The sequence below is a fragment of the Microtus pennsylvanicus genome, chromosome 16 (assembly GCF_037038515.1).
Source record: "Microtus pennsylvanicus isolate mMicPen1 chromosome 16, mMicPen1.hap1, whole genome shotgun sequence".
In the NCBI taxonomy this organism is placed as follows: domain Eukaryota; kingdom Metazoa; phylum Chordata; class Mammalia; order Rodentia; family Cricetidae; genus Microtus; species Microtus pennsylvanicus.
Genome location: NC_134594.1, coordinates 13,037,252 through 13,060,258, shown reverse-complemented (window position 1 = coordinate 13,060,258; position 23,007 = coordinate 13,037,252). Strand labels below are relative to the sequence as shown.

The 23,007-nt window shown below is 42.0% G+C and overlaps 1 protein-coding gene across 1 annotated transcript in view; it reads left to right on the top strand.

Moving 5' to 3' along the window:
* Bbs7 (Bardet-Biedl syndrome 7) overlaps nt 1-22,995 on the top strand; it is a 33,752-nt gene extending 10,757 nt beyond the window's left edge. The window contains exons 8-20 of the mRNA XM_075951070.1: nt 698-828; nt 4,859-4,943; nt 5,844-5,946; nt 7,695-7,887; nt 9,828-9,902; nt 12,263-12,328; nt 13,303-13,442; nt 16,281-16,445; nt 18,318-18,427; nt 18,531-18,634; nt 18,761-18,884; nt 20,953-21,098; nt 21,876-22,995. Of these exons, the coding sequence (XP_075807185.1) occupies nt 698-828; nt 4,859-4,943; nt 5,844-5,946; nt 7,695-7,887; nt 9,828-9,902; nt 12,263-12,328; nt 13,303-13,442; nt 16,281-16,445; nt 18,318-18,427; nt 18,531-18,634; nt 18,761-18,884; nt 20,953-21,086 (1,430 nt within the window). The 3' untranslated portion in view covers nt 21,087-21,098; nt 21,876-22,995. The remainder of the gene's footprint in view (nt 1-697; nt 829-4,858; nt 4,944-5,843; nt 5,947-7,694; nt 7,888-9,827; nt 9,903-12,262; nt 12,329-13,302; nt 13,443-16,280; nt 16,446-18,317; nt 18,428-18,530; nt 18,635-18,760; nt 18,885-20,952; nt 21,099-21,875) is intronic.
* The last annotated feature ends 12 nt before the right edge of the window (nt 22,996-23,007 follow it).

Here is a 23,007-nt window from a genome sequence, read left to right as displayed (position 1 = left end):
GGTTTTAATTAGTGTGCAGTGGGAAGTCCTGGGAGAGGCACTCAGTGTGCGTGTGGAGGTGGAGGGTTTGGTACAGAGGCTGAGAACGACAGCAGAGATTTAGCCTACAATTCTTTAGTCTCTGCATCAGAGGCGAAATTTACTGAAAATGGAGGAAGCCTGGGGAGAGAGCAGTTGTGATGCAGCGCAGTGAAGAATGTTAAAGAACTTTGCTTGGGGCACGAAAAGTTTGAGATTCCATGAGTAGAGGAAGGGTGCCCAATTGGACACAAGAGCCTGGGGCTTCCTGAGAAGCCAGCAGCCAGATGGAAATGTAGGTTCATTGCTGGTAAATTGTATTTAAAATAGAGAAAACAAACATTCAATTATGTATAAAGTTGTTCTTTTTCTTTACCCAGTTCTGAGTTACTACATAATTTTTTTTATTTTTTATTTTTTGGTTTTTCAAGACAGGGTTTCTCTGTAGCTCTGGTGCCTGCCCTGGAACTAGCTCTGTAGAGCAGGCTGGCCTTGAACTCACAGAGATCCACCTGCCTCTACCTCCCGAGTGCTGGGATTAAAGGTGTGTGCCACCACCACCCAGCTTAACTATATAAAATTTTCATAGCTATGTGTTATATACATGTCCATATTCTCCTGCATCTGTTGGCTTTCTAACCCATCCCTTTCATTACTTACACCTCCCCCTTTTTCCTAGGTATCTTGTGCGTCGACAGCTTTGACATCATGGGTGACGGGGTTAAAGACCTACTCATTGGGAGAGATGATGGGATGGTGGAAGTGTACAGTTTTGAGAATGCAAACGAACCTGTGTTACGATTTGATCAGGTAAGTTAGTTTAGGAAGATTTGTGTGGGGGCTGTGCTGTAGGTCAGTGCTGGGGGCCTTGCCAACTGTGTATGACGTTCTGGTTCTCTCCCTAATACTGTAAACCCGAAGCAAGACAAGACTATATACTTACCCATTTGTCCATTGGTGTAGAGATTGTTGATAGTTTGAATTTTAGTAAATTCAAGCATAGTAAAGTATTTCTTTTTAAAACAAAACGTTGCTCTACCCTGACCTGGTGGTGAGGTCTCTAAATCCCAGCAGCTCTGGCTGAAGCAGGAGGATCACAAATTCAAGGGCTGCCTTGACGAGTAAGAAACTAGTGAGACTCTGTCCCAAAGCAGAAACTGGGAAGGACCAGGATATTGCTCAGTGGTAACCACCTTCCCAGTGTGCTTCAGGCCCGAGGCTCAACCCACGGGGCAAACAGATAAATAAATGCTTGTAAAAATATTGCCATTATCAAAATCTCTGTTCTTGTGTTTGAGCAGCCTTTAAGCTGAATAATAAATTCCTTTTCAGGATCACTCTTGAATATCACTTTAATTTCTTAGGTATTAAATGGTGTATTCTAATTTCTATGAATTATAACACAGTAGAGGGGAAACACTTAAATGTTTGGTTTTCACTGATGAGATTGTTTTAAGGTAATAAGAGCTTAGACATGAATGTCAGATAGTTGGGGTTCCATAGGAACTTTCTTGAAACAGGGGAGTAGTGATAGTCTCACTTCTGGACACCAAGGACCAGCTTTCTGAGATAAAAAGAAATGTCAGGTAAAGGGATTTTAGTTCAGAAATTTAAATGAGCCGGGCGATGGTGGCACACGCCTTGAATCCCAGCACTCGGGAGGCAGAGGCAGGCGGATCTCTGTGAGTTCGAGACCAGCCTGGTCTACAGAGCTAGTTCCAGGACAGGCTCCAAAGCCACAGAGAAACCCTGTCTCGGAAAAAAAAAGAAAGAAATTTTAAATGTAATTAAAAGGTATAGCATCAATATAGAAAAACATTCTGGCATACATAGAATCATTTTTCTACTTTGTTTTACTTATTCTTACTAATTTTTCTGATGTATAAAAACAAAAACCACATACGAGTAGACTGGTCTGTGCATTCCAGGAGAGCCATGGCTACACAGAGAAACGCTGTCTCGAAAAAAACAAAACAATCAAACAGAAGCCAAAGAAATAGTTCAGGCTTCGAAGTATATAATGGCATTGGTTCATGATGTGCTTTTTCATGTCAGTGCTGCGAAGCTTTTCCACTAGACCTCAGGTCTTCTCTGCCTTCTGTCCTATACCTCAGTGAGCAGCAGAGCGTTTGCTTGCTCGCTTGTGTTCACCACCAACACCGCTACTTCCCTGGTGTTTCTTCTCTTTTCCTAATGACAGAGGGGCCGATCTGGGAGCCTGTATCAATAAAAATGACAAAAACAAGACTACAGCTTACACTAGGCAGTTTCAGTTTGCAACTAATGGATAATTTGGGGTTAAATAAAGGTTTTTAATTTATCTCTTTTTTATGTGCATTGGTGTTTTCCCTACATGTTTGTCAGTGTGAGGGTGTCTAATGCCCTGGAACTGGAGTTACAGACTGTTGTGAGCTGCCATGTGGGTGCTGGGAATTGAACCCAGGTCCTCTGGAAGAGGAGTCAGTGTTCTTAACCAGTAAGCCATCTCTATAGCCCCAAGGAAATAATGTATTTTTTAAAAGGTGTGTGTGTATCTGTGTGCCTCTGTGTGCCTGTGTGTGTGTGTGTGTGTGTGTGTGTGTGTGTGTGTGTGTGTGTGTGTGTTGTGCGCACGCGCTCGTGCCCTGTGAGTCTGGGGTGAAGGTCAGAGGCTTGGATCCCCTGTAACTGTAGTTACAGGCAGTTGTGAGGCACCTCATGAAACCTGGGTCCTTGGCAAAAGCCGCACGCACTGTTACTGAACCATCTCTCCATCCCTTCCTTGCATTAGTCCTGATAGAAAATCCCAGTGCTGGGATTAAAGGCATGAGCCACCACCACCTGGCCAGGATTTTTTTTTTAAAGCAGTTCTTTGAGAGTTTTGTACTGCGTGTTTTGATCAATTCTCCCCCTCCAACTCCTCCCAGACCCACCCCGTTTCTCTATTCTCCTGACTTCCGTCCTTTTTTTGTTTTAAATCCCTCAAGACCATGCTATGCTGCCCAAAACATCCTCGAATGTGGTCTTCCATGGGAGCCTGGTTGAATTAGCGAAAGACTACATTCCCAGGAAAAACAATCTCTCCCTCTCCCAGCAGCTAACAGCTGCCAATGGCTCCATGGCTGGGAGTGGGGTTGTGTGCCCAGTTCCCCTCTCCGTGCTGAGATTTGGTCTGGCTTGAGCACACACGTGTTTTGTGCAGGGGCTGGGGTTGTGTGCCCAGTTCCCCTCTCCGTGCTGAGATTTGGTCTGGCTTGGGCACACACGTGTTTTGTGCATACTATCATAACCACTACAAGTTCTTTTTTTTTTTAATCTGCTGCTACCCTGCTGTGTCCAGTAGATGCTTCCTTTCAATCATCCACTGCTCCTGGCTCACGCTCTTTTGACCACTTCTGAATGTCCTCTGAGCCTGGGTGTGTTTATGCCTGAAGACTCCGCAGTCTCTTGTCCTCTGCACCTGGGCCAGCCGTGGGTCTCTGGGTTAATCACCGCCTGCTATAAGTAGAAGCTTCCCGGACGAGAGGGAGACGCCTAGAGAAGTCAGTAGGGGTCAGTTTGATGCTGTGTCCCACTTAGCAGCAGCAGGACAGCAGGAGGTTCTCCCCTAGGGCCTAGGGCCTGTCTAACCACAGAGTCTTGGCAGTAATGGTGCCAATGGGTTGTAGGAAAGGTAATTCAACATAAGTTTTTGGTTGTAGATTAATGTAAATAATTCCATACTGAAAGATTGCTCAGTTGTTAAGAGCATGCCCTGCTCTCGAGGAGGAGCCAAGTTTTATTCCCACCGTCCATGTTGATGGCTCACAACAGCCTGTGACTGTACTCCAAGATGTTCTGAGGCCTCAGGGTTTCTTGGGACTTGTACTCACACGCACATACCACCCCCACGCACATACAAATAAATAAATATATGTTAAAGGAATTCCACTAATTTTAGTATACTAAAATGTATATGAGTATAAACCTTAAAATGAAATTGTGTGGGGAAAGTGTAATAAAATTAAAAGTTGACACAAATCATGCACACACAAAAGAAATTTCTTTTGAGTTTTACAAGAGAATGGGCCAGCGCGATGGTTCAGCGGGTCAAGATGCTTACCACACAAGCCTGGCAAACTGATTTCAGTCCCCACAGTCATGGGAGGTAGGAACGGAAGAAATGAGTTCTCAGGTTTCTTCTGACCTCCACATGCACACTGTAGCGTGCATGCTCACATATTACATATACATATGTGTGTATATACAGTTATAATGAATAGTAAAGTTTTAAAACAACAATAAAACTTAAGGAAGAAAAGTAACAATGTAATATTGCTGGTTCACTCAGCTATCCTAACTGATGTCTCTTACTTTCAGTGACAATGAATGTGAATGTAAATTTTTCCTGGTATTTAGATTCACTGAGTATGATTTTTAAATGCCATGGTTTTATTTCAAAATATTATAATGTCCTTAAGGTTATGATAAAAATTCTAGAAGTTAACTTAAAAGCATACACGAAAGCATAGTTTTTTCCATTAAAGAAAAAAAAGTTGAAAAAATTCACAGACTAAATTTACTAGCTGTTTTGTTTATATAATTTATCAAACCTTCTAGGAATAGTTTCATTTTCTAGATGATTATACTGAGTGGTATACAGATTTGCTGGTTATTTTGAATCCTCTCTCCTGTATTTGCAGATGCTGGACTTGTCTAGCATTCATTGGGATCTGTCTCAATCTCAGTGTCTGCTCGGGATGGATGTACACTAACCATGTGTTGAGCATCTGGAGACAGGAAGAGAGGCTTTGTGCTTATTTTGACATGTCCTTGAAATGTTTGCATACTAATGAAGTGGTTGGTCTTATGTTTATCTTAGACGCTGTCTGAAAGCATCACATCCATCCAGGGTGGCTGTATAGGGAAAGATGGTTATGATGAAATCGTGCTGGCCACATATTCAGGTAAGGTAATGATAGTGGGCAGTTGAAGAACAGTGAAAAAAAATCTACACTAATAGTTATTTTTTGACTTTTTTTTTTATATTTGTGTGTGTGTGAGAGAGAGAGAGAGAGAAAGAGAGAGAGGTGTGTGTGTGTGTGTGTGTGAGAGAGAGAGAGAGAGAGAGAGAGAGAGAGAGAGAGAGAGAGAGACCGAGACCAATTCCTGCTAATTGTATGACTCCTTTCGCTCTGTGCCCTGGCATATTTACCCCTCACTCCCCCAACCTGTACAAATAATTATAATATTAAAGAAAAATAAGGAAAATGACTGGGGACACAGCTCAGTGGTTTTATGGCCTCAAATATATAAGGCCCTGTTTTGGATCTAACATTGGATAATATTTTGAAGACAGCTTTGCCTTTCTCTAGTAAACTAAATTATATTCCTTGATTTAAAGAGAAGTATTTACTAAAATTAGACTGTGTTTTGGCCTACTGCATTTCTTATAAAGAACATGATTTTAAAGAGATAGATTTTGTAATCTTATCATAGTCTTTAAGTGCAGACTCTCATGACAATAATTAGTAAGGGCCAATTCTGGGTTTTCAGCTACTTTTGAATTTGCTATAAAGTACTGACTTACACCATACTTGAAAACTGAAGTTTTTAATAATTGAACGATTATAGCACTTCAAGGAAAAAGGAGTGTCATGAAATGTTTAAATACTTTTTTATGGTGTGAATATTTTTTAGTTTGATTTTTTTTTGTTCTGTTTTCTAAGAAACTGTGGGGCTAAGTTAGGTTGATGGTGGTGGAAAGGGGGAGTGTAATTAGGGGTTTTGTTTGTTTGTTTGTTTGTTTGTTTGTTCTACCAGCTTTTGCATGCAGCACTAAGCATGGTTGTGACTCATCTTTACAGGCTGGATCACAGGGCTGACAACGGAGCCCACTCATAAGGAGAGTGGGCCAGGAGAAGAGCTAAAACTTAATCAGGAAATGCAGAATAAAATTGCTTCCTTACGGTAACATTTTTGCTGTTTCCATCTCATCAGAGTTTGCACTTCTCCCTTCCTGTTACCCAAAGGCTCTATTGCTTTATTTTATTGGTGAGAATGATACATCTCATGGAAGTTTATATGCCTGATAAAATTAGCAGTAAGTGTTGATTAATATTTTAAGTTTGAAATCTACCTTCCTATGCATTATTCTTCTTGGTTTTTGTTTTGTGGAACAAGGTCTCCCACAGCCCAGGCGTTTTCTAACTCAGTCTGTAGATGGAGATGGCCTTGAACTCCTGACCTTTGTTTCTGCCTCCACAGTGCTGTATGTACCACACCCATCTGGTGCATTAGTCTCTCTTGACCTTACTGATCCAGAATTACATTTTTTCATTTGCTTAGCTGTAGGTAGTTAAAATGTTTTGCTTCTGTTTTCCAATGCATTAAAAATAGACCAACAGAAGTGACTAGATTTTCACTAGCTCTGACGTTGACTGTTGCAGCGAACCCTTCCACTCAGTAACATTCTCTTGCTGGACCTGAGTAAAGCTGACTCCCGCCAGTGCTGACATTGCTTCATGCTTGCCCAATTTGATATGTCCTGTGGAAAGATGACCTTGTGCCCACAGACAATAAGGAAATGGAAGCTGATAAAACTTTGACTGACTGGGCACCCCTTGTAGCCCTTGCGATCTTCTTTTTTTTTTTTTTTCTTTAATTTTCGAGACAGGGTTTCTCCGCAGCTTTTTGGTTCCTGTCCTGGAACTAGCTCTTGTAGACCAGGCTGGCCTCAAACTCACAGAGATCCACCTGCCTCTGCCTCCCCGAGTGCTGGGATTAAAGGCGTGCGCCACCACCGCACGGCCCTTGCGATCTTCTTAGGGACGTGGGAGCTCATCTTTTTTGGTGGTAGTTGAAGACCACAGATGCCACAAGTATGAGTTGCATGATCTTGTTTATAAAGCGCACTAGGAAAGCATTATACAAGCTGATATGCCAGGTTTAGCCAGGGTATCCTAGTTCCTGCAATAAGGAAATAGTGAGATGGCTCAGTAGATAAAGCACTTGCCAGCAAACCATGAAGACCAGAGTTCAGATCCCCAGTGCCCATATAAAGAGTTGGGTGGGAGTGGTGACCTGCCTATAATCCTGACATTCTATAGAGATGCCCTTGGGGCTAGCTAACTTCACATTGCCCCAGTACTGTTACTTCATTTGCATGTAGCCCTTCCCCTTAACCGAAACATTCCTTGACCACACTCATAGAGAATCTGCTCCAACATTTGATAGCACTCCAGTGGTGTCACTGGTTCATAATCATCCTGTTGCTTCCAAAATGTTAATATTCTGCAACCTCCCCTCTCTTGTGTGTGTCTACACTACTGACTTATAGAGACACTTACGCTGGCTAGAGCATACGCTAGTCTTTCATGGGGTCTACTGTGTAGTCTACCGTGTGGGCTTCTCTTCTGAGAAGGGCCGTATACAGCACCACCGTGTTCATGTGTTGGAGCTGGTAATTCATAGTTATAAGACAGCTCTGTCAGTAGTAACTGCCTTGGACTGAGTAGATGTTTTAGTTTTGGGATCAGTGATAAATGATGTGGAATTCTTTGGTCAGCCATAGAAGCAAACATGCTCCTATTGGTGTGAAACGGTTGCTCTAGACCAGCTAAGCATGGCTTCTCAAATGGAAATCTCTTACCTGTTTGTGCACACCGTAGGGATCTCCGGTGCCTGTGGGTAATAGGAGTGTGTGTGTTTTCCTGCAGGAGTGAGTTAGAGCACCTGCAGTTTAAGGTACTGCAGGAAAGAGAAAACCACCAACAGTCTTCTCAGTCGAGCAAAGCAAAGTCAACAGTTCCTTCATTTAGTATAAATGACAAGTTTACACTGAATAAAGATGATGCCAGCTACAGCCTTGTCTTAGAGGTGCAGACTGCGATAGATAATGTTCTAATACAGGTAAGCAGAATCCCTGGCTTCTTAGTTTTAGGCCAGATCTTGGTTTCTGTGTGTTTGCTTTTGTTTTGTGTATTTGTTAATAAGCATTTTTAAGGCCGGGTGGTGGTGGCGCATGCCTTTAATCCCAGCACTTGGGAGGCAGAGGCAGGCGGATCTCTGTGAGTTCGAGACCAGCCTGGTCTACAAGAGCTAGTTCCAGGACAGTCTCCAAAACCACAGAGAAACCCTGTCTCGAAAAAACCAAAAAAAAAAAAATAAGCATTTTTAATTCTAGACAGTAATTTTAAATGCTTATAGATTCTTGATCTTCTGCTAGGTAGTCAATTTACTTATATGTTATTTGAGTTTTATCTTGACCTTTTATTTATTGTATACTCAATAACCAAAAATGTGTGAACTTCAGTTTCTAGAAAAAATAGAAAGGACACCAGAATTTCCTTCTTTGGCCTCCCTCTGGGATAATCTCAACCATAATGTCACCTAGAACACTCAGGTATAAGTTAGGAGCCAGGTTGTGGGCTGTAATTGCAGCACTCTGAAGGCTGAGGCAGGAGGACTGCTACAAGTTTGAGGCCAACCTGAACTGTAGAGTGAGACCTTGCCTCAAAAAGAGCAGGGAAGGCTCCAATATTTAATCCTTTGTAAAAAGTGCTCTCTGATCCACCAGATACTAAGGTGGCCAGTTCCTTATTAACCCAGCAGATTCTAGGGAGACCAGAGGCGAAGGAGATAATCTGAACGGGTGAAATTTAGGAGTACTTATGGGTAACTCACAACTATTTTTTTGGTTAATTTATTTAAAATAGGATATAGCCATGAAATAGAAAAGGATAGATGGAAGATTATTAGATGAAAAGCCCATAAAAATGGAATGGTATCAAAATGGAAGAAGATAATTTATCTGTCCAAAAGATACAGTGAAGAATCAGATTATTAATTAATAGAGGAAACCTTCCATTGTGCTAGTTCACAGGCTCTGCCCTGAAGCACTGTAGGAGCTCCAGTCTCAGGCACCACAGGGCGGCAGCAGCTTTCTCTCAGAAACTTATCTGCTGAGATCACATGCTTGTGTAACAGGTGAAATTTGGCTTGATAAAAACCGACTGTCAGCTCGGGAGATGGCTCGGTTGCTGAAGCACTGGCTGTGCAGGCATAAGGACTAGGGTTCAGATCCATATGTGGCTATCTATGTAACCCCAGCGCTAGGCAGAGACAGGTATAGGTGGCTGTCTACGTAATCCCAGCGCTAGGCAGAGACGTGTATGTGCCTGGAGCTTTCTGCTCAGCTGCTCTAGGTAATTGATTTAGTGGAGACTCCGTCTCAAAAGCTAAGGTGGAAAATGACCAAGGACGACACCTGTGTATTTCCATGCACATATTCATGTATACACATGTAATTGATATAATCAGAATAACCCCATGATTAAAGCCTGTGATAACCTCCTTTCACTAATAAAAACAAAAGCAGGAAGATTCTTTAAAGAGATAAGAAAGTATTCTCTGATTTCTGATAACCCAAATATTAAAGAATAATTACTTAGAAATTTATTCTTTCTAGAAATATGAACCAGTAGTTAGGCATGGTGTTGCACACCCATAATCTCCCACTCAGAATTCTTAGGAGGATCCTAGGTTTTAAGGCCAGACTCCCTGGTGAGACTCTTTTTTACAAATGAAGAAGCCAGGAATGAAGCACGCCTTTAATCCCAGCAACGGAGAGGCAGAGGGGGAAGATCTCTGTGAGTTCAAGGCCAGCCTGGTCTGTGGGTAGAGTTCTAGGTCAGCAGGGTACATGGTGAAAGCTTGTCTCAAACAACACCAGGGAAGAAGAGTACATTAAAAGCATTTGCACTCTCAAATTTGAAGACTTAGGAACTAGAACTCCTTCGTGCAAACATTTCCTTCTGAACCTGTTTTTTGTTTTTATGTATTTGCTCTAGAGTGACGTCCCAATAGATCTGCTTGACGTGGATAAGAACTCTGCTGTGGCGAGCTTTAGCAGCTGTGACACAGAGGTGAGTTAAAACAAAGCCTTCATGTCTCGAGTGGAGTCTGTAAGAACTGTCAGAACTACTGCTTCCCTCGTTACTGGCTTTTCTGGTCTAACCTGCTTGTGCCCTTCCCTCTCCTGACCCTGAGGCCCCGCCCTAGACTCCTGGGTCCTGTCCTAGGCTCCCCTAAGCTCTTACCTGCTCTCCTCTTGCTTCCCCTATGCTAACTCACTCTTGGCCCTATAGCTGCCCCCAGAGAGGTCTTTGTAAAGCACGAAGCCACTGAATCATATCTCTCAGCCTTTGAGAGGTTCCCATTTCCTGCAGGATGTGTCTTGCTTCAACTCGTAATTATAGCTCCAGCCACCCCTAGCGGGTGCTGCTTCTCCTCTCCTGCAGCCCTTCTGCCAAAGAAGTCCTTCAGCGTTTTTCTTGAAAACGCTACAGTTTTGCACCGCCCTACAGTAGTATATACCTGTTTCTCCCCTTCTTTCTGGTACACTCTGAGCTTCCTGGATGCTTATAGGGAGCCATCATTCAGTGGACTTTCCTTGAGCCCTCGCTCTCTATGAACTACTCATAATTAGATCATGCTAGGATTGGGGGACGTGCCCGCTGTACCTCTTCTTTCCATTAGTACTAGCAGGCCGGCAGTCATTGCAGAGCAAGGTGTGACTCCTGAAGAGAATTTAGGGACAAGAGAAGCCCAGATTAGAGGCACTAGAGAAGACAGACCAGAGACGAGATGGTGCCTGGGAGTGGTAGGTGGTAGATAGTAATCGAGACGGGGCTCTAACTCAGTGGTAGGATGCTTGCCTAGCCGGTGTAAGGTCCTGGACATGAGCCCCAGAACCACCAAAGGAAAACAAGAAAAAAACTAAAACAGACTAAGAAAAGGTGGATTGTAGCACAATTAATAAAAACCCAGTCACAGATACTGGGGTTCAGCCTGAAGGTCAGAAAAGCAAAACAGCCAGCCACTGGCTCTTACCTCTACCTCAATCTGAAATGCGATCCTGCCTCCAGGAATCTCAGAATGAGATTATCTGAGAGCTGTCTCCTCCATTTTATATTCCTCTCTGGGGCTGGGATTAAAGGCGTGCCTCACTACCACCCCGTTGCTATGGCAGACTGATGTGACTGCTTACACTAAAGGTGTGCGTCACCACTGCCTGGTCTGTAAGGCCGATCAGTGCGGCTGTTCTATTCTCTGAACATCAGGCAAGCTTTATTTATTAAAATACAAATGAACTATTACTACAGTGGATAGTTATGTGAAGTATGAGGGGCTAATTTTGTTTTTTTAGTTCTCTACTGTTGGGGCAGAATCTCACAGAATAGCCTGGCTGGGCTGTAACCCTCTGTATAGTCCTGGCTGGCCTCAGACTCAGATCTGTTTCTACCTCCCGAGTGCTGGGATTAAAGGTGTGCACTGCCACACCCAACAGATTTTGGATACCCTCTCATACTAAGCATTTCTTTTAGTTAAGCGGAAAAAAAATGTAAATCATTCGGTCATTGATCCTGATTTGCCACATGTTGTTGTGATAAACATGAAGCACCTGCTCGCTTAGAAACCAATGCAGTTACTGCTCACTGTGGCCACAACTATAGTCCCAGCACCTGTAGGTGGAAGGAGCTCGAGGTCACCCTTGGTACTAGCAGCTACCTTGTCTCATCCCTCCCAATGAAACAACAAGAGGTATAAGTTTAAATATTTTTATTCTGAGTTTGCTCTAATAAAGTAACCTGTGTGGGGCCTGGGGATGACGCTCAGTTGGTGGAGTTCTTACCTGGCATGATCAGAGCCCAGGGCTCATACCCTGCACTTCCTAAGCCTGGGTGCTGGTTTATACCCGTGATCTCAACACTCTGGAGGACACAGGAGGGCCAGAAGTTCTAGGTCATGCCTGGTCACATAGCTACGCCAATCAAGGATACCTGGCGTCCTGCCTTAAACAAAAAGCAATTAACCTGCTTTATTACATCACTGTGGAATTCTCTGAAAAGCTTACTTTATGCTAATTTAAAACTTGTTTGTAGCCAGGCGGTGGTGGCACACACCTTTAATCCCAGCACTAGGGAGGCAGGCCGATCTCTGTGAGTTCCAGGAGAGCCAGTGCTACCTAGAGAAACCCTGTCTCAAAAGAAAAAAAGCTTGTTTCTAGGACTGTGGCTTCTTAAGAGAGAATACTTATCGTGGAGATTTGAAATATTTTAAAAAGTGGAAAGACATCTCTCACTTTCAGCATATGGTTCCCTCCTCATTGTCTCCTTTGCTTCTCCTAAACCTTTATTTTTTTTTTAAAGTGATAGGTATTCAAGTAAATAGCAAACAGTATTGCTGATGGTATTTGTTGTTTCTCATCTTTAAATTCTTCCAGTCAAGCGACAATTTTCTTCTTGCCACTTATCGGTGCCAGGCAAATACCACCAGGCTGGAGCTCAAGGTAAAATGGTCGGAATTGCTTTTATTTCCATCTTATTCTTATTTTCTGATGCCCAAGAACAATTTTTGACAAGTTTTGGGTTTTAGCCATGTGTGTGTGTGTGTGTGTGTGTGTGTGTGTGTGTGTGTGTGTGTGTACATGTGAGTTCAGTGTTTACAAAGGCAAGAAGACATTACCTACCCTGGAGCAGAATGGGAGGCAGTTGTGAGCACCCTAATGTGGGTGGCTGGGAACTGAACTCGGGACTTTGGAAGAGCAATGCACGCTCTTAAGCCGTCTCTCTGGCCTTGTTACCTTCCTAAATGTTGAGCTTTTTCCCCTTTGCTGTGCCTTATATGCGTTGTCATTTCTCTGTATTGAAATTTCTCTGCGAAATGAATCATTTTGAAGTAGCACCTCCAAAATGACCAGTTGGGTTTTAGTTTGTCCCGGCCGCTGTTTCTGTTGTTAGGACTCAGTCTGTAGCTGTCTCTAAAATTACTGCTCTTGAAGTTTCCTCCAACAGGGAATTTTTTCTAGCTTTCCTTCAGTCTGTCAGGAAGAAGGGTGGTGGGATGAGATCTGGTCTCACTTTGTAACCCAGGCTGACCTTGAACCTTGTCAATTACTGGGATACAGATCTGTGCCACCCTGCCCAGCTTTGCCAGCCTTTCTGTTATGGAAATCCCAAACGTGAAAATCAGCACGTGGCATGCTTGTCTTATGTCACCTGCCACCTAACGTCACTTTGAAGCAAACACAGTATACTTATATTTCATGTGTAAATATTTCAGCATATTTAAAAGAAGGTGATTCATTTAGTTAATGACTGCCAGAATCACTGAAAGTTTTCCTATACTCTTGTGACAGAAGAGTATAGATAGAGGTTTTGTATCCCTCAGATAGTCCAGGAGAGATTGGACATAAGCATTTGATACTAAGTGAATATCTGAAAATTTATTTATGCAGCTGACATCTAGTTTTTCTTTTATCAGATTCGCTCAATTGAAGGCCAGTATGGCACACTGCAGGCGTATGTGACTCCGAGAATTCAACCAAAAACCTGTCAGGTTCGCCAGTACCACATCAAACCACTATCACTGCATCAAAGAACTCACTTTATTGACCATGACAGGTAAGCTGGGAGAGAGTGTTGTTTCTTTAGGAAGTGGGTGTCCTCTCCTCCCTCCATTGTGTGAGTCTTAGGGAGTGGACTCTGCTGTCAGCTTTGACAGGAAGTGTTTCTCCCTGCTGAGCCAGCAGGAGAGCCAGGGATGGAGAGAGAGAGAGAGAGAGAGAGAGAGAGAGAGAGAGAGATGAGAGAGAGAGAGAGAGAGAGAGACCGACCCTGTCTGGAAAACAAACAAACAAACAAACAAAAAGCAAACAAAGACTTTTTACAAAATTTAATATTTTCATTTTTCCTATTTAGATGTTTTATTTATTCTTTGAGAATTTCATACAATATATTTTGGCCATATTTTTCCTCTCTCCCAACCAACACCCCTCAAATCTTCCTCCAACCCCCTGTCCACCCAATTTCACATACTTGCTCTCTCTTAAACAATAATAAAAAGCCAAATGATCATGGAGCCTAGTTTGTCTTGACAGATTTCTGCATAGCATGGCGCCTATCCTGATGTGTGGTTGATATACCCAGTTTCTTAGTTCAGGTTTCTATTGTTGTGAAGAGACACCCTGACCATGGCATCTCTTAGAAAGGAAAAACATTTAATTGAGGTGGTGGCTTACATTTTTGAGGTTTAGTCAATTATCATCATTGTGGAGAACATGGTGGTATGCAGGCAGACATGGTGCTGGAGAACTCTAGATCTTGATCCAAAGGCAACAGGAAGTGGTCTGTCCCACTGGGTATGACTTGAGCATATATGAGACCACAAGGCCTGCTTCCACAGTGACACACTTCCTTTAACACCTACTCCAACAAAGCCACACCTCCTAATAGTACCACTCCCTTTGGGGGCCACTTTCTTTCGAACCATCACATTCCTCTTCCTGGCCCCCCTGAATGCATTCAGTCCAACTTCAAAAGTCCCCATAGTCTATCAGAGTCTCAACAATGCTTAGAAGTTCAAAGTTCAAAGTCTCTTCTGAAATTCATGCAGTCTCCTAACTGTAAGACCCTATAAAAATCAAAATAAAACACAGTATTTCCAACATATAATGGCCCAGGATATGCGTTACCATTCTAAAATGCAGGGACAAGAGCTAGTGAGGAAATAACTGGATCAAAACAAGACCAAAAACCAGCTGGACAAACTCCAGATTCTGTATCTCCATGTCTGAGGTCAAACGCTCTTCAGACCTCCAACCCCTTTCAGCTTTGTTGACTTCAACACACTTCTTGTTAGCAGCTTTAGCTTCAGTTAATGAAGCACGATTAATAAAAACTCAGAGAGAGAAATTGGGGTTCAACGGGAAGATCTGAAAAGCAAAGCAGCCAGCCACTGGTCCTAACCTCGACCTCAGTCTGAAATGCTAACCCTCATCTCAGAAGGAGGTTGTGTCTGAGATCTGTCCCCCTCTTCCTCATCTTACAGTCTTATATTCCTCTCTAGGGCTGGGATTAAAGATGTGCACCTCTGGGATTAAAGGCATGCACCACCCGATTTCTGTGGCCACTAGGGTGGCTAACGAGATTAAAGGTGTGTGTCATTGTGGTTACCAGGATTAAAGGTGTGTGTTACCATAACCTGGTCTGTAAGACTGACCAGTGGAACTGTTTTACTTCTCAGATCTTCAGGCAGGCTTTATTTATTAAAATACAATTGAAATGCCACTACAGAATCCCATGCCTCTGGCATCTCTAACGTCTTGAGGTCTCCAGAGCAATACTGGCTTCTCCTTCACATCTTCACACAGTGTCTTCTCTGGGCTCCATTCCAGAGAAGCTTCTTAATGCTGCACACAGTGTCTTCTCTGGGCTCCATTCCAGAGAAGCTTCTTAATGCTGCACACAGTGTCTTCTCTGGGCTCCATTCCAGAGAAGCTTCTTAATGCTGATAGCTTTTTTGGGACAAGATAACATGGGATTAAGCAAAGGAAAAAGGAAAGCGATAAACAGTAATTTAATATTTTGTGACATGTATTTTGCCAGGTGCTTATATATTTTCTATTTTTTTAAAAAATAATTTATTAGCGTACATTACTTTGACATAATAATGGGTTTATTTTTATTATTACTCAAATCTGTGTCTGCCCTACTTCAAGCCCAGATGTTAAAGTTTACAATATGTTGATTATTTCCTTGAGTTGATTCATATGTGTTTTGTAGTCATGTAATACAAATACTACATAAATTTCCAAACAAGCAAATTTACCTGAATAGCCCCAATTAGCTTATAAAGCCTGTTATGATGAGAAAGAAGCTACTCACTATAAGACACCTAGCAAAAACAGGTACGGGTATAGACAAGCATTCAGACATTTATCTGTAAAATTAAAATGTTCAATTGTTTGATATGTAAGATTAATTTCATAAAACTTCTTTTTTAAGGGGGCTGGAGAGATGGCTCAGAGATTAAGAGCACTGCCTGCTCTCCCATAGGACCTGGGTCCAATTCTCAACACCCACAGGGCAGTTCACAACTGTCTATAACTCCAGCTCAGGGGATCTGACACCGTCATACAGACATACATGCAGGCAAAGCCCAACGTACATTAAATAAAGAAATATTTTCTAAACAGACGTCTCTTAGAAGTATTTATTTAAAGCTGACAGTGATAGCACATACCTGTAATTCTAGCATTGGAGACTCAGGCAAGACCGACGTGCATTTGAGGTTAGCCTGGTGTGTGTAGTAAGATGCTGGGCTACATAGCCCCTGTGCACAAATTTAAAAATTAGTGAAATAAAGTGTTAAGCCGTATTTGAAATTCTGCTTATAAATGTATGCGTATAGTGTTTCCATGGCTCCACACACAAGTGCACGCCTCTGCTGCTCACTTGCAGGCCCATGAACACGCTGACTCTAGCAGGCCAGTTCAGCTTCGCTGAGATTCACTCTTGGATGGTGTTCTGCCTGCCTGAAGTTCCTGAAAAGCCTCCAGCAGGAGAATGTGCGACATTTTACTTCCAGAATACCTTTCTGGATACACAACTCGAATGCGTATACAGGTAAATCCGATTTATTCCTTGCTACTAAATGGCAATATAAAATACCAAAGTTTTCATTTGTTTTAAAACAGGAATCATTTCAAAATAATGTAATTAAAAATTGGTAATGTCCAATAGAAGCTATTAAATAAATAGAATTAAGATGAATATGTAAAGATTAATGTTTCCCAGTAAAATGTCTATAAAATCTGTAGTAAATATTGAATTATAAATATAATTTCCTACAGTTTTTAGATGATTGTTAAACCCATTAAATCTATGATGTCATTTAAGATGTCTTTATTTTTTGCAATCAATGAGAATGGGGTATTGGAGTCTCCTGTGTTATTGTGCTGGGCTAACCTGTGACTTGACCACTATTGGTATTTGTTTTAGACATAGAATGGACCCATGTTCCATTTGGGTATGTTTGAAATTGTAATGTCCTCTTGACAGATTGTTCCTTCAATCAATATGAAGTTAATTTTTGTCTTTTCTGACTAGTTTTGCTTTAAAGTCCGTTTTGTCAGATTTCAGAACAGTGACAGTGCTTGCTGGCACCTTGTTTGCTTGGCGTCAGGTTTCTTTCCTTAAACCTCTAGCAGCCTCTGCCCTTGATGGCAAGGTGTGGGCTTCAGAGACAACAGTAGAGAGGTCCTGCCCTTAAATCCCTTCTGTTAGTCAGTGACCGATGAAAGGGAAATTGAGAACACTAATATTTAGATTTTTAACTAAAAAGTTTGTATTCCTGCCTGTCCTTTTGTTGATTTTGCAATATTTTGGTGTTTTCCTATTCTCTCTGACTTAACCATTATCACTCGAGAGTGGTTTATTCTTCCCTTGTGGCCCCATGGATGTGTTTGTATTTCTCTTCAGTCAGAATTCTTTTAGTATCTTCTATGAGTTGGCTTAATGGTCACAAATTGTTTTTACTATGGGAAACTTTTCTTGCCACTTCAGTTATGACTGGTAGCTTTGCTGGAGGTAGTGAGTGGTCTGGGCTAACAGTTATTCTTTTCCCAAACTTGAAAGTTGTAACTTTGTAGCCTTTTAAAAGCATCGCTTGGAAACCCTGCTGTATTGCTCAGCTTGCTTCATATGTGATTTGATGATGCTCTCTGACATTTTCAGTGTGTTTTCTTGGTTCTGAACATCTAGTCCTTTAACTATAATGACAAGGGGAAGTTCTCTTCTGCTTGGCATCCTGACTGCCTCTAACTTGGGGAATTTTCTGCTGTGATGTTGTTGAAACTGTTTTCTATGTCTTTGAATTTAATTTCCATGATGCTTAGATTTGAAATTTTCATTGTGTTACCCTTGTCCTTGGGGGGGATGTTCTGATTCCTGGGATTACAAGTGTTCTCCACTTTTCCTGGCATGGGAAGTAGAGTTTCCTAAAGAAAACTATGGGTTCTGGGGTCATAAGTCGTGGCAGTGGATGCTAGGCCTTAAAAACAACAGGTGTCTCTAGTCCAGGTTGGATGCCAGATTTATTTTAAGGATAAAGCATATAGTAATACTATAGTTTATTTGTGTGAATACATTAAATAAAAATGTATTTATGTATGTGTATAAATAAGCAATTCTAAATACATTTTATATATGAGGTTAGTTGTTGGCAATATTAACATCCACAATGAAACCAGTTTTAAATGGGGTACTTAAATATTCTCATCTAAGGAGGATTGTGTGTAACAAGATCTTTAGTTTTAGTTCAGAGGCTGCCTTGGTGTGGTGAAGGATAGAATACATGTTTAGTCTGCTTCATGTTAATGTTATACACAGCTCATCTTAAGTCAAGTGAAATTTAAATTAAACTCTAGGCAAAAATACGTGTTTACGGGACCACTCGCTCCTATAACTTTTCTTTGTAAAAATACATTGATTTTGTAGGAAAGGAGAAGGAGTTTTTAAATCTGACAACATTTCTACAATATCTATCCTAAAAGATGTGCTTTCTAAAGAAGCCACAAAAAGGAAAATTAATCTCAACATATCATACGGTAAAAAAGGAAAACCCTTCTTCCTTCATCCAGTTTTTTACAGTTGTTATAATAGCGATGTTTCTCATGAAAGTGACTTTGCTGCCTGGCCCGCTTCTTGTAGAGATAAACGAAGTGTCAGTCAAGCACACTCTAAAGCTTATCCACCCAAAGCTGGAGTATCAGTTGCTTCTGGCTAAGAAAGTGCAGTTAATTGATGCCTTAAAGGTAAGGATGTGCGTGCATCTGTGGGACCGTGACCGTGATTGTTAGCACTGGGTTTTCTAGTTATAATACTTTAATTTACAATTTGACCAAGGTGCTTCTCTCTCTCTCTCTTTTTTTTTTAATAAGGAATTGCAGGTTCATGAAGGAAATACGAACTTCCTGATTCCAGAATACCGCTGTATTCTAGAAGAGGCAGATCACCTACAAGAAGAATACAAAAAGCAGCCTGCACACCTTGAAAGGCTCTATGGTGAGTGGTGAGTGGACCTTTCTAGCACAAACTGCTGTACTTCTTTCTCCTTGGCAGTTTGTTAGCCCAAGAGTTGTGAAAGGAGCTGGCAGAGATCACAGCTGTCCTGAGCCTGTGTCAGCCAGCTTATTGTACAAAGTATTTCTGTATTTTGCCAGGGTAGCCTTACATTTTAACATTTTTTACTTTGCAAGTAAGCCGGGTGATGTAACAGTTGTGTGACACACCTTTAATCCCAGCACTCGGGAGGCAGAGGCAGGGAAATCTCTGTGAATTCGAGGCCAGCCTGGTCTACAAGACCTAGTTCCAGGACAGGGCCCGAAGCTACAGAGAAACTCTGTTTTGAAAAACCAAAAAAATATATAACCAAATAAATAAACAAACAAAAAAGAAATGCAAGTAAATGAGAAAGTGGAATTATTACGAGCACAGTGAAGAAGTCTTTCTACCCACAAGACCTCACCATCCACACTTTATTTCTCACAGATGACTTTTTCAGGTTCTGTTGCTGCTGTAAAAATACAGTCATTTTAATCTATTCATGTAAAACCTCCCTAGGGATATTTATGTGATGCTTAAATCCACAGTTTAAAACTTGTTTTGCTTTGGTGAGGAGCTGGGTATGTTATAGATTTTATGACAGCAAGAGAAAAGATGAAGAGAAGTGGAGGCAGAGATGGAGGGAGGGAGGAGCAGCCTCAGAGAAGGGCCTGTCTGCAGTCCTCCTGGGAGACCCACTGTGTGCCACGCACGGCACCGTCTTCCAGGGGATTTTGTTTGTTTGTTTGTTTTTTTGTTTTTCGAGGCAGGGTTTCTCTGTGGTTTTGGAGCCTGTCCTGGAACTAGCTCTGTAGACCAGGCTGGTCTCGAACTCACAGAGATCCGCCTGCCTATGCCTCCCGAGTGCTGGGATTAAAGGCGTGCGCCACCACTGCCCGGCTTCCAGGGGATTTTTAACTGTTGCAACAGCTCTACAAGGTGGATGGTTTTATCTTCATTTTCAGTATGCTTTATCCAGACGTGAGAGGAAAGTTTGCCATCACATAGCTAGTGAGCGGCTAAGCCTTCAGGACCGTCTCTCCCTGGGCCACCGTCACTTGTCCCGTTAGCCTGCAGTCTTCCTCCTACAGGAACAACACGAATATTTTAATGCTCGCTGTATGGCACGCACAGGATCTCTTTTACAGTATCCTGAAGTGAAGGTGTTGTAGATCTACCAGCTCTTACCCGTGCTTCCAAAATCCAGAAAGCGGCTTTGAAAATCAGAGTTTTGCTTTTGTAAATCATTTATCAGCAAAATGTGCCTTACTGTGATTGACTCTGACATGATGTCAATTTCTTTTTTATTCCATTTAGTGCAAAATACATAATCACTTATAAATTTAATTGCCAAAATATTGCCATTTTGCTATCAGATGTTGTTGCCACTCGGTCCCATTACCACCCATGGTATATTCTTTTTCTCCTTTTTCTGTTCCTAAAATCTACTTGTCTCCTGGGTCTTGTATAAATGACTGACAACTTGAACTATCCCTGTTTTATTTTACTTATTTATTGGTTTTTTTTGAGACGAGATTTCTCTGTAGCTTTGGAGCCTGTCCTAAAACTAGTTCTGTAGACCAGGCTGGCCTCGAACTCACAGAGAGCCACCTGTCTCGGCCTCTTGAGTGCTGGGATTAAAGGCATGCGCTACCACTACCTGGCTTGTCCCTGCTTTACATCTGGGAAACTCAGAGGTGAAATAATTTGCCCCTGACCAGTAAGCCCAGAGGTGGAGTGTCTTCGTTCAGTTGAAGCTTCCTGGTGGAACAGACATCACTGTGATGAAGTGTGTACCAGCAGTGATTCAGAATGGCTGGCAGTGGTTGTCTGAACCAGTTGTTAGAAAGGTTATTAAATATTTGTGTCTTGAATGTTGCTTAAAACACATATATACATACTTGTTTTTATAAAGGCCAACCTTTTCAAGATTTACTTATGTTGAATAATGACACATCAGTGATTATAAAGTACTAAGTGCATTGTTAAATAACTCATCAATGACAGGAAATAACGTTTTTCTTTATAGGTATGATTACTGATCTTTTCATAGATAAATTTAAGTTCAAAGGCACGAACGTAAAAACTAAAGTGCCTGTTCTACTGGAGATTCTTGAGAGCTACGACCAGAATGCACTGATTTCTTTCTTCGATGCCGCATGAAGGATGAACAAGGTAGGGCCTACAGCGCAGTCTGCTAAACATAAAGTGGTGAGGAGGGACCACTCTCGATACATGGAGCATTTGTGATATCATAATTAAAGTGAGGCTCCTACTTACTGGAATGAAGAGAATTTTCTTTCTTTCTTTTTTTTTTGGTTTTTCGAGACAGGGTTTCTCTGTGGTTTTGGAGCCTGTCCTGGAACTAGCTCTTGTAGACCAGGCTGGTCTCGAACTCACAGAGACCCGCCTGCCTCTGCCTCCCTCCTGAGTACTGGGATTAAAGGCGTGTGCCACCACCGCCCGGCGAGAATTTTATTTCTAAAACTTAAGTGGAGCTGGGTGTGATGGCTTCTGCCTGAATTCTTGGCACTCTGAGGCTGAGGAGAGAGGATTAACTGGGAGGTCAAGGACGGCCTATGTAACATAGTAAGGCCCAAGTCAACCTGGGATAGAGCAGAAGACCTTGTCTCAAAAATCTAAATTGAGAATTGGAAAATAAAATGCCATTTATATAAAATACACATAAGTGTACAAACTTCATGTTTTATACTGTATTTTCCCTTTATATATCACATTACTTGTTTGGTCTTCCTGACCATTCTGTAAACTCCTCAACCACTTAAGTGAAGCTGATGTAAGGGGCCATGCTAGAATTTTATAAGGCTGGGCAAGTTTATAAGTGTACCCCAGTCCTCTGTTATCATGAGGTGGAAATAAGTTTGCTTTCTAGGATTTGGAATGAATTCACACCCCATTTCTTTCTTTCATGGTGACATGATCCTCCTGCAGGCTGTGAAATACTTGACTTAGTGCTGTAGACTGGCCAGCGAAGTAAGCAGAGCTCGCTCAGACTGGAGGGATCCCGGGTGGACTTCCTGGATGTAACCAGATGACCTTTAAAGTGTTCAAGTGAAGAGTGATGGCGGTATCCACGAAACTACTTTTTATTATATGTTCGGGAGACTTTCAAGCAATAGAAGTTTTATACATCTATAGGAGAATATTGTGTTAAAGTCTAAAGATATTATAAAGATAATGGGAAACAGCTGTCTTTTGCTTTCAAAGGATAGTTATGCCTTTTTCAGAAAACGGTAATTACATTGTTATATTTGTGTGCAATTCTTAAATATTAAATGTAAACATTTAAGGCATAAATGTTGGGTCTTAATAAGGTCACTTTTTTTCTTATATTTTCTGGAGGCTTTTTTGGTACACCCAGGCCCCTGTTTTTCATATGAACACTTTTTGAGACTGCGTCTCACTATATAGTTGGTTTGGAACTAGTTATGTAGGCCTAGCCGGCCTTGAACTCAGAGATCCAGAGCTCTGCTGTTAAAGGTACACACCACCGTGCACGTTATATCTAAACGTAGTATCTATTTGGGTCCACAGGACTTCGTGGTGTGCTTTGTTGGATATCATAACCAAGGGTAAACAAAACTAACGTTTGAATTTCTTCTAATACACCATTTTGTTTCATGGTTATCAACAAGAGCTCAAGTTGGCATTTTAAATTGATCACATCTTTATTAGAGGGGAGGAAAAAAGCTTACTGGAATAATGCCAGGCATAGAACTCCTGAGGCCGTGGCAGGCGGATGTCTGTGAATTGCAGGACAATCCGGGCTGCATTATTAAACCCTGTCTCAAAATTAAACAACAAACCAAAAAAATATATCCTGGAGAGGTGATGCAAAAATAAACAGCGAGAGAGACAGAGAGGAGAGTGTGTGCTTGTGTGTGTGTGTGTGTTCTGGTAGGTGCCTTGCCAGTGAGGGCGACAACGCTGTCACTTGGAGGCCCGAGGGCTCGTCTGGTCCGCCCGGCTTCCTGCGGGAACCCGCCCCGCCCCACCCTCCCTCCCTCCCTCCCTCCCTCCCTCCCTCCCTCCCTCGCGCAGGCGCGTCCTCGGGCGCCCGCCC